This window comes from Myotis nattereri, assembly GCF_964212035.1.
Source record: "Myotis nattereri genome assembly, chromosome: 1".
NCBI lineage: Eukaryota > Metazoa > Chordata > Mammalia > Chiroptera > Vespertilionidae > Myotis > Myotis nattereri.
The window spans coordinates 26,597,736-26,609,853 of record NC_138075.1 but is presented as its reverse complement, the minus strand read 5'-3'; the positions used below and the strand labels follow the sequence as shown (position 1 = coordinate 26,609,853).

At 43.9% G+C, this 12,118-nt stretch overlaps 1 protein-coding gene across 2 annotated transcripts in view; it reads right to left on the bottom strand.

The window, feature by feature from the left end:
• Positions 1 to 12,118, bottom strand: part of MAP3K9 (mitogen-activated protein kinase kinase kinase 9) — a gene marked incomplete at its 5' end in the record, with an annotated part of 70,888 nt that overhangs the window by 56,834 nt on the left and 1,936 nt on the right. For both annotated transcript variants that reach the window (XM_081105310.1, XM_081105309.1), the window contains one exon: positions 7,742 to 8,155. In XM_081105310.1, coding sequence (XP_080961436.1) covers positions 7,742 to 8,155 — 414 coding nt within the window. The remainder of the gene's footprint in view (positions 1 to 7,741; positions 8,156 to 12,118) is intronic.

Below are 12,118 nucleotides of genomic sequence, written 5' to 3'. Positions count from 1 at the left end.
ATCCTGCAAGTAGACCAGTTCAAGTGCTACTTTATTCACTCATTCATTCATTCATTCATTCATTCATTCAAGTGCCTGAAAACTAAAGACAAAATCTATTTAGAGACATAGGGGATGCTCCTGAGATCAGAGCCAACGAAAACAGGAGGCCAGGGATGCAGTTTCGCAGCCCGCGGCAGGCCAGCACACTGTTTTGCTTTGTTTTCCAATGGCCTGCGTTGGGTGGAGCAGACATGCCCTTTGCCAGCATTCCCACCAAGCCCCACACCGTCACACCAGCCGACTGGAAAGCATCTGAGTTTGCAACCACTGGCCTAGCAGATCTAGTCCCTCGTTCTTTCATATTCTTCTACGTGCCATCGGGTTCACATGTTTAGCATCAAACAACTATTCAGCATTAACTACAGTGATGGGCTGTGGGGCAGGAGAAGCAGCCAGCTTTGAGCTGAGCACAGGAAACTGGGTGGGGTTTGGCTAGGCAGAGAGATGAGGCGAGAGCACCCTGAAAGCAAGATTATTCCCACACCAAGGGGCAGTGTGATGAGGGTGCAGTGGTTGAAAAGTACAGGATGTGTCCCGGGGGAAAGAGGAAACCAGCTTGGCTTAAGGGGCAAGTACCTTTGAGGAAAAGAGGGAAATAAAGCAGCAAAAAAGCCTCATGAGAAGAATAAGTTGACACCCAAAAACAGGAAGGCAGGTGTGGCTAGTCCCAAATCAAATACCGCTCACCACTCACCTGTTCTTTCAACTAGGAAATCAAGAATAAGGTGATGGACCGTACATTAATGAAATATGGATGCCATGGCTCGGTGAGCAGAGTAACATCACTTCTAATTACACAAAACTGAAGTATTAGAGGGCCACAGAAATAATGCAGTGAAACACCCCCGCTGCCCAACAGCAGTGTGCCAATGATGGCAGATGATTAGGAACACAAGCTGAGGAGTCAGGCCTGAGCTCAAAGCCTAGTCTAAGGACTGGCAGTGAGAGTCTAGAGAAGTGGCTGGTCCCTTCTGAGACTCAGTTTGCTCATCTGTAAAGACACTCATAGCCTTTACCCGGTAGGGTCCTGAGAGAATTAAGAGAGAATCTACATAAAATGCTTAGACAGTGCCTGACTTAAAGGGAGCACTCAATAAGCATTAGTCATTGTTATTAATATTATTATTAGATAGGGGTTTGACTGTTAATACAGGATGGTATCTCTAAATAGTAAAATACTGCGCAACCTTTAAATATCTAGTAGTAAAAGAATATTTACTTATATGAGAAAGTGGCTACAATACACTGACAAGTGTGGGGGGGAAATGCATGCTACAAGCAATGTTTATTAAGATTTTCTGTGCATGACTTGGGAGTGAGAACAAATATGCACAAATGCAAAATTTGGTAAAACACATATAGCTTTTGCCTGTATGGTTCTTCCACGTGTCCTAAGAGAAGGAAATAAGTTATCCTATATAATAAAAGGCTAATATGTAAATGGTCATGACGCCCTCACACCGTAACGACCTATCAGCAGGAGGCAGCTTGCGCAGCAGACGCGGGGGGGGGGGGGGGGGGGGGGGCGGGGGGCAGGGCTGTGTACGCGGCAAGGCAGGGGGACATGAGGCTGCATTCCCTGCCCAGTGCCTGCCGGGGAACATGAGGTTGTGTCCCCCGCCCGGCACCAGCTGGGAGACATGACACTGTTATTGTTTAATAAATTGATATATTATTTTCATATACATTTTACTAATTTTTTTTCATCTCTGACACTTCTATTATAGAGAAAGGGCAAAAAGCAATATAAAATATTTCCTCTAATTAATTCCCTTTTTAAAAAAATATATTTTATTGATTTTTTACAGAGAGAAAGGGAGAGAGGGCGAGAGTTAGAAACATTGATGACAGAGAAACATGGATCAGCTGCCTCCTGCACATCTCCTACTGGGGATGTGCCCGCAACCCAGGTACATGCCCTTGACCAGAATCGAACCTGGGACCTTTCAGTCCTCAGGCCGATGCTCTAGCCACTGAGCCAAACCGGTTTCGGCATTTAATTCCCTTTTAATGTGCATGAATTTTGTGCACTGGGCCACTAGTTTAATAATAAAAGAACACTAGGGTAGGGGAGGCCAGGGGACTGTCAAGGGCAGGGGGGAAAAAATGACACAGATGTAATACCCTTTGTAATACTTTAAGCAATAAAAAAATATAAATAAATAAAAATAAAATAAAATAAATAAATAAAAGAACACTGTCTTTACTTTGGGTGAGGCTTTCCCTTTTCCAAAGCTTTTTCATATGGTCTCATTTTTACACTAATTTAATTTTTATGGCTACTGTTAAACTGCAATTCTGCCAAATGCCTGTAAGTCAAAACTCTGAAATCCATCTACCTACCCCCAAAAGGACAATCTTTCCTCTGAAAGACCACCAATCACTAACACTGTTGCTAACAATCAGGTTTTTCCCTGTCTGATGGAGCAGAGCCACATAAATCCATTTTTATAGCCAGCACTTTTACAAGCAGTTTCAAGAAGTGATGTTTAAGTTAACGATGCAATGTGGTAAAGTAATATAAACCATTAGCTAAATCAGGGGTCTGAGCCACACAGCCCAGGGCCTGTCTAGCCTTGTTTGGCTGTATGATGCTAAGTATCTGAGATAACGGTTCTTCCCAATGTATGTCCCACATTGAGATTCCATGGTAAGACTGCCAGCTGCTTTCCACCAGCATGCTCTCCCTGTTCCTTGGTGATACACCCGGATTATTAGCTGCACCCACTGCACCCAAAACAAAATCCTCCATCTCCCAGCCTCTCCTGTACTAGCCATGGCTATGTGATTTCATTCTGACCAAATAATGCAAGCAGATGTGTTATGCTGGACTTCTGAGAGATTCATGGGAGACAACTTCTGTGCTTCTGCTTTCCTCCTCCTCCAGGCTTGTGACTTAAACCAAATAATAGCATCCTGAACTATAAGGCGACCCCTGAGGATACTAGCCATGTGCTGGGATAATGGAGTGAAAAATAGGAGCCTGGGTCCCTGAGGACACTGTGCATGATGCCCTAAAACCCCCCAGACTTCCTTTAAAAGACAAATGAAGACATACCTTGTTTTGGCTAATGTTACCTTGTTTTGTTCTTTTTAGGTTATGTACAGTCAAGCCTAAGCTTACTGAAGATTATATATCAACATAGGATGCTGCCCTGACCAGTTTGGCTCAGTGGATAGAGTGTCGGTCTGCGGACTCAAGGGTCCCGGGTTTGATTCCAGTCAAAGGCATGTATCTTGGTTGCGGGCACATCCCCAGTGGGGAGTGTGCAGGAGGCAGCTGATCAATGTTTCTCTCTCATCGATGTTTCTGACTTTCTATCCCTCTCCCTTCCTCTCTGTAAAAAATCAATAAAATATATTTAAAAAAAAAAATAGGATGCTATATGCTATTCACATTTCACCGCCACTAAACAGCTTATACTTTTTAAAGCAGGTGATCAGGAATGATATAACATTTTAATAAATCACTTTTTTGCCCAGCTGGTGTGGTTCAGTGGTTGAGAGTTGACCGATGAGCCAGGAGGTCACTGTTTGATTCCTGGTCGGGGCACGTGCCCCTGTTGCAGGCTTGATCTCCAGTTGGGAGCATGCAGGGAGCAGCCCTTCGATCATTCTCTCTGACCACTGATGTTTCTATCTTTCTCCATTTCCCTTCCTCTCTCTGAAATCAATAAAAATATATTTTTTAAAAAAAATCACTTTTTTGCTGAACCTTTTGTAATAGATGTTTATCATCAATTACTTTTTTTTTCCAACAAGGACATTCTCAATATATGCATATTCTTTTCTCTAGAGGTTCAAAGTCAACTAATACATATAATTTGCAGAATTCTGCCCTCACATGACAGTGACCCAAATCTAACTCTCTGGAACCCCTAATGAAAACCAAGGAAGACAGGCCAATATCCCCAGGTCTGCAAAGTACAAAGAAGTTGTGACTCTCCAACTGAAGACAAAGAGTGGCATAACATTTTAAAAACGATTTCCAAGTCATGTACACACCGCAATGAAATAAGAACAGTGTCCTGAAGCCTCCTGTTGGATATGCTGTATACGATCCCAGGCAAACAGCCAAGGAGGTAAATGCCAAGGAGGTGCCCCACCACACCTGTGAGATTTATGGGGGCATCAACATCAACACCAACCATGCAGAACAATGAACCTTACTCACTTCTGGACATTAATTATCTCCTGCCACAATACACTGCACTGAAGGCCCCCCCTTGGCAATCCTTGTGGCAAGCCGGCACAGCCATGGCATACTCAGCCCCACACTGGGCGCCTTATGTGCCGTGCCAGATCAGCCAGGTTCAGTGACCCTGAGAGGGGGTGGTGAAGGATGGAGAAAAGACAGACAAGAGAATGAAGCTGTGTCTGGGTGGGACACTCTCCTCTCTGATGGAGAGTTAGCGACAGTGCCATGGACTACAAGCCGTGTCTTTATTTCATAGCCAGATTCCACGAGGCAAAGTAAGGGCGTGGTCAAGATGTTTACAACATTCTCGTGGGTTTTGATCCTACTCAATTACATGCACCTGAACTCTATCAAGCCCACATCACTCCGACACGTGGGGCCACGTGTTCGAACCATAGGTTCAAGCTTACAACTTTAGCTGCTGGCTATGATTGTGCTGGGAGGGCTCTGCCCTCCAAGCTGGGACTTGCACGTGGCCACGAGAGGACTGTGCCCTCTCATTAGTCCAAGGCTTGAACCTGTCCAAACACTGTAGCTGCTCTCCACAAATCCTAAAATTCACTTAAGGACAAAGAAAGGACCAGGGCTTTGTCTCCTGGATGATAGAATGACATTCAGGTCTCTTGCCATCTCCTGCAAACACAGCAAAACCTTGACAATTTAGCTTTTCCTTCACAAGAACCTAGACTTACAAACACAAATCTCATAAGGTAAAACCTTGTATTTACAGCTTGAAATTATACCCAAATTTAAAACTTCATAGAAGAAATTATTAACTTTCACAATTCCATCATCTTAGCCGAAATTTTTAAATGGGCTCAATTATGTAAGGTTAAAGCACTTTGCTTAATTCTCCCAGCATGATCCTATCTAATATAGAGGGAATATGCTAATTGGCCATCACACCATCACAAAGATGGTGGCACTCACAGCCAATAAGGAGGGGGTATGCTAATTGACTGCCCCACCCTCAAAGATGGCAGCACTCACAGCCAATAAGGAGAGAATATGCTAATTGACTGCCCCATCCTCAAAGATGGCAGCGCCCACAGCCACAAGATGGCTGGCAGGAGAGGGCAGTTGGGGGCAATCGGGCTGGCAGGGGAGCAGTTAGGTGTCAATCAGGATGGCAGGGGAGTGGTTAGAAGTGATCAGGCTGGCAGGCAGAAGCAGTTAGGGGCAATCAGGCAGGCAGGCAGGCAAGCGGTTGGTAGCCAGCAGTCTTGGATTGTCAGAGGGACGTCCGACTGCCGGTTTAGGCCTAATCCCTGTAGGATTGGGTCTAAACCGGCAGTCGGACATCCCCCGAGGGGTCCCAGATTAGAGAGGGTGCAGGCTGGGCTGAGGGACAACCCCCCCCCCCCCCGCCCGCACAAATTTCATGCACCGGGCCTCTAGTAAGGATATAAGAAAAAATAAAATAGCCGAAACCGGTTTGGCTCAGTGGATAGCGCGTCGGCTTGCAGACTGAAAGGTCCCAGGTTCAATTCCAGTCAGGGGCATGTACCTGGGTTGCGGGCACATCCCCAGTGGGAGATGTGCAGGAGGCGGCTGATCGATGTTTCTCTCTCATCGATGTTTCTAACTCTCTATCTCTCTCCCTTCCTCTCTGAAAAAGGATCAATAAAATATATATTTAAAAAAAAGAAAAAAGAAAATAAAGAAAATTCAGCTTCTTTATCATTTGTTTGTACCAACACATCTGCTTATTCTTATCCCATCATCCAAAGCAATCTCTAGGTAGAAATCACTTTGAAAAAGGGTCACCAAAAGTTTTGATTTCTTTAATACATTTAAAGAACAGAATTTTGAAAGCCCATATGAGAATAAGCATATGGTAAAGAGACAGAATAATGGCAGAAGGAAAAGAGAAATCAGGTTTTATTTTATGGGACTTAAATCCTTCATATGCATTATATCTAAAATACATACCCAATGTTTCATACTCTCACAAGAATGAATTTTCTATTATTAAAGGGGAAGAGGGTGCAGGTGGAAGAGGTAAGTAAGTGTAATAAAGGCTATTTACCGGGGGTTAGGGGGGTCAATCGGGAAAAAAGGAAACATGTAATAATTTAAACAAACAAACAAAAAAATAGTCGGTTTGGCTCAGTGGATAGAGCGCCAACCTGTGGACTGAGGGGTCCCAGGTTCGATTCCGGTCAAGGGCACATGCCCAGGTTGCGGGCTCGATCCCCAGTTGGGTGTGTGCAGGAGGCAGCCAAGCAATGATTCTTTCTCTTCATTGATGTTTCTATCTCTCTCTCCCTTTCCCTTTCTCTCTGAAATCAATAAAAATATATTTCAATAAATAAAATAAATAAATAAAGGCTCCTTAATGTAAATTGGAAAGTATATAAACCATATATGCTCTGGAAATGTCTGCAAGAAATGCCAGATGTAATAGTTACATTCCCTGAAAGAAAACATTATGGGTTTCTTTCAGTACAAAGGCCGACACACTATCCACCCTCTATCCACCAAGTCAAACTGGCCCAGGCTAAAATGCATTACCTTAAACAGATTCACAAAAGCATCAACAGAAAAGTAAGCTACCTCTGGAACAGCCCAGAACAAAACAAAGCCTGAAGGCTTTCTGGGCTCAAAGCTGAAGGATACAGAGAGCATGAAGTTCCTGGGCCCACCTCACCCCCAAAGTCCTCCTAAGACCCTCCTCCCTGGACAGGGTGCTCACAGTGGCCATTCAGCACCCTGGATCCTCTTTCCCTCACAGTTTAGGCAGCAGAGAACACACATGGCCACACAGAAGAAGCATATTCCCGGTATCTGCGGATTCAGCCAAGGAAAGAGACTCAAGTGTCTACCGACTCACCATTTTATTATGTCTAACACTTGCTTTATGATCCAGTTTATGGATTCTGGGTGGTTAATAAAGTTGCCTCTCAGTTCCCTGCTATTAAACACTAGGAAGTTATACCAATTAATTAACACTGCCCCTAGGCTATCAGGAGGTCTGGAAGCCGACCAGCCAGGTCCTGCTCTCCAAGTTGACACTGAACCTGAATGGGCCTCACAGCTTACACCACATGCCTCCTCTTCCTTGGAGCCCCTTCTCTGGTGGGTGCCTCAAGCTGGCTGTCTAGACAGAAATGCAAACAGGTGGTATAGGTTTGCGTTACCTGATGTTCCACGAAAGAGGAAAAGCCCTTTTGTGGTTACAGACACACTTCCCTCAAGTGGAAAAGTAAATCTATGTCGTTGTTGCTTTTTGCCCGGTACATCAGAATTACACATTGCCAAACTTACCTGCTAATGGGAGCTCAGAAGTGTCCCAACCCCTCAGGCACCTTATTCTTCTCGTCCTAAACCAATTTTCCTAGCACTCATCACCGCCCTACATCTCAACTCCAGGATGGAATGGTTTTAAGCAAGCAGTTTTGACTGCCCGCTAGGGTTCTTTTAGGAATCCACATCAACTGATGCCCTGGACTGAGTCTGAACGTGCTCTCAAGCCCTCCAGCCCCATCCCTTCATACTCACTGTTGCTGGACTTAAGGTCGCGGTGGATGATGGGGACAATCGCCTCATCGTGTAAGTAGTTCATCCCTCTGGCAATCTGCACGGCCCAGTTAACCAGGATGTCGGGAGGAATCCTCTTCCCAGATAGCACTCTGTTCAAAGGTCCTCCACGAGCGAACTCCATGACCAAGCAGAGGTTGGGTTCCTTCAGACACACCCCCCTGAGAGCAATGATGTTGGGGTGCTTCAGCATGGCGAAGAGCTTGGCCTCCTGGCGAACATTCTCTATGGTCTGGCTGATGTCCTCATCGGGGTCGTGGCGAGCTGCTTTCACGGCGACCTCATCCCCTATCCAGAAAGCACGATAGACCTTCCCAAAGCCCCCGATGCCAATAATCTCTTCCAGGGTTAGCTCCGCAAAGTCAATCTCTAACACTGGGAAAGAGGAGGGAGAGAGAGGCAAATCAAAAACATTCCAGAAACACCATTTAATCACCCATTTACCCGGATGCGTGAACGCAGCAAGTTGTCTCTTCATGCGGCTTTTCTGTCTTCCTATTATAAAGTCAACTGCATAAGGGCAGGAAATGTGATTAACTTACGCTCTGCGGCCTTATGCTTTGTAACTGGCACACAAATCTTGGGCTGGACATGGTGCTGCTATATGAGCAAAGAGCTATTGTATGTGTTTTTGTTTTTTTTTCATGAAAACCTGTTCTATCTTCTCAGTCTCATCATCTTTACCTGGCTTACTCATACTCATCTCTCAGCTTAGTAGTTTGGCTTAAAAAAACAAACAAAAAAAAACAACAGACAGACAGACACACACACACAAACTTTGCTAAAAAACTAAGAAAACAAAAATGTATTTCTGAACTTTTGGCAAGACCAAAAGAGGAACTGCCCACTGCTTCCTTCCACAGCCAGCCCCATGATGCCGCCATTCTCCACTCAGATGCTGGTGGTGCTCCAAACTCTGTTCTTGCTTAATTATAGTGTTTCTATTCCATCTGGGGCTGATATTCACTTGTATTTTGTAATGCAAGTGGCAGTCTGCACAAAGGAAACTCTTAGGAAAAGTTAGCTGTTTTTTGGTATACAAAAAGTATGGCCCATCTTGACTCCAAATGTTCCAAGTGTTCAGGCTTATCACCTCATCGGGCGCTCTCCCCAAAGAATATACGGTGCGGCAGGTCCTGCAGACTAGCAATCAGCATCCACTCTAAAATCCCTCCAGCAGGCCACTCAGTTCTACAAAAGCCAGAAAGCTGAAAACTACATTTCCCAGACCCCCTGACAGCTAGAGTTCTGGATGCAGATCAGGTTCTGCGTTAGATGCAGAAGATTTAGAAGGCAGAAATGAAATGGAGGCCGTCTTCTTGCTGCGTCTCCTGGCAAGCAAGGCTGTGGAGAGGTGGCGTTTTTCTGCAACAGCGAGTCAGTGTCCAATCATTCGCTCTGTGGATGAGGAGAGGCATGTTGCAAGGCCAAGTGGTTGCCTAATCCTGGACTGCAACAACAACCGGGCGTTCTTGAACTCCACCGCTTCCATGACAGCTCCTGATTCTGTGCCTTCCCACTGGGAGAAGTAGCAGCCTACCTGGTGGGCGGGGTCTGCAATGTTCTTGGCGTTTTTCCGACAGGTCCACCCGAGAGTCCCTTCTCCCCACCCTCCCAATCATTCTGTAAGCACCTAACTTCCTGTGCTAGAGCACTTTCTACTTAAAATAGCTTGAGTGTTTCTAGGTCCTAAAATAAAACCTGACATTACTAATGTTTGCCTTATCTCATCTATATGAATGGGGGGGGGGGGGGATGCCTATGTTAAAGAGAGATTAGAAACCCTTTTGGAGAAACATATAAGTTATGTTCGGAGTCTCCTGGGTCATGGAGGGAAGGAAAGTTCATTGTTTTCTACCAGTTTTTATGCTGATGAAAAGATATGGGCCTATTTAACAAATTTGTGTTTACACATCTTATTTCTTTAGCGGAGTATCTGAATTCTCCTTAAGGGAATGAACTGTTGTATTTTCTCTTCTACCTGCCTTCTTCCCTGGGACTGAAGCATGGTTGTGAACACACAGGAGGTGTTAAATATTTATTTAAATGTATGAGGGTTTTAAAGATGTGATTCTGAACTGGGGTGCTGAAAGGACAGCTCCACGGGTGGCGTTTGGCCGAAGACAGAAAACCTCTGTGGGGAAGGCCAAGCAATAAATAGTCTTGCTCTGGGTAGGACATAAACTCTCAGGTTCTTGCTATTTAGTTAAGAAAACATTACGACCAAACTTAAAGAAAAGTATAGAACACAGCTTACAAGCAGACAGAAGAAAGAAGAGAGGGGGGTGGGGGCAAGGGAGGAAGGTACTTCTGTTCCCTTCCCTTGGAAGTAAGAAGTTTCTTGGAGTAAGAACTAGACCAGCGGTTCTCAACCTGTGGGTCGCGACCCCTTTGGGGGGGTCGAATGACCCTTTCACAGGGGTCACCTAAGACCACCGAAAAACACATATATAATTACATGTTGTTTTTGTGATTAATCACTATGCTTTAATTATGTTCAATTTGTAACAATGAAAATACATCCTGCATATCAGATATTTACATTACAATTCATAACAGTAGCAAAATTGCAGTTATGAAGTAGCAACGAAAATAATAACATGAGGAACTGTATTAAAGGGTCTCGGCATTAGGAAGGTTGAGAACCACTGAACTAGACCTTCAGTTGCGCTGAGAGAATGTGGGGCTCTCCTTCTGTTTCCTGCTCCAGTCAAGACCTGGTTTTAAGTAAGAATCAGGTCAAGTCGCACCCAACACATTTTTTAGTTTCTTTGGAAGGACATATCCAGGAATACCAGGAACAAAACCTTATTTCTTTCATTTTCAGAGTCAAGATGTTCTTCGCTCTCAATTGTATCCTTGAAAATGAAATGTATAGGCACATTCTGGTGGGTTTTGGCAAGTGAATGGTACATATCTCACTCATTTAAAAATCTTAAGTACATATGAAAATGCATCCTTATAAGAAAAATAAAGTAAATTAGTCAGATAGAACCTTAATTTATGCCCTACTTGAAAATAGACACAACCTCCTGTAGGAGAAACGTTTTTAAATGCCTACATATCTCCCAAGATAAAACATATGGAACTACATCTTTTCATCTTTTACTAAAATAAGGAAGATGAGAGACCCCCTTGGTGATTTTTATTTCTCAGTTCCATGACGAGCTATACGCTAATATCTACATTGGAGGGGATAGAACTATTACATTTTTCTTTGTCATAAGATTTAGTAATTTCCACCTTTTTTTTTACCTCTTTTGTTTTGAGTAAAGTTTGAAACAGAATTTTCCCTCTGAAGCAATATTTAAAACGAAAACAGATCATTATTAGTGTCTTCTATTCGCAGTCTAACATCACAATCCATGCCCCAGATGGGAAGTTCAAAAGGGTAACAGGGAAAAGTTGTCAGTGGCTCAACTTCATTCCAAATCTTTGGGAAAGGTTGTCAATCACCTTTTGTTTCTGAGTGACACTACCTGAACTGGTGGACATTAGCCTACAGGTAGGAAGCACACCTGTCAGCAACTTGCCCTGTTCATCTTTACCAAAACGCTGTAGTGAAATTATTTACATCACCAATCTCCCTCATGTGTGACTTACAAGCACCTCTTATCGTTTCTTTATCCCTGGATATTTAACACAGTAGCCATTCTCCACGAGGCCCTCTAATTGCTTTGTGACTGGAATTACATTTTCTGAATTATCAAGAATTAATTCCAGGCAAGATCAGAACTCCTGATGACACTAAATAAAATAACTTACCAGGACCTTTCAAATACCATGTTCTTCAAGTCAATTCTTTCAATAAGCACAAGGGACTGCCTACTTTCTCACCATCTGGATTCTAGATTTAAGAATCTAGTCTATGCAAGGTTACTTTTGTTACAATAAGATTAAGTCCTGGGCACCTAACGAAGGAGGAGTTTCTACAGTGGCACAGTGGACATGTCTGGCTCTCTGGGGATGGGCGCTTCCAGCCTAAGTCTCATTCACTCCTGACTGCTCTGACAGCGGGGAGCACAAGACAGTAAAGAAACTGCGTTCCAGCGCATGAGCCTCACACACCCCTTCGGCTCTGACCAAACTTAAAGAAAAGTATAAAACACAGCTTAATTAGCTGTTGCTGAAAAAAAAAAAATCACAAACTTCACCCACAAAGAACCTCGAAATGTGACTTACGTTTAAAACCAGTTTTCTAATACACCAGACCATTCTTCCAATATTTCTCCCAATGTGTGACCAGGTTCATCTTCAACACTATTTCAGACACTAACCTTCATCTTCCCAATACTAGTGCCAAAAAGATATAATGCCTAGAAACAGCATAAAGTACTT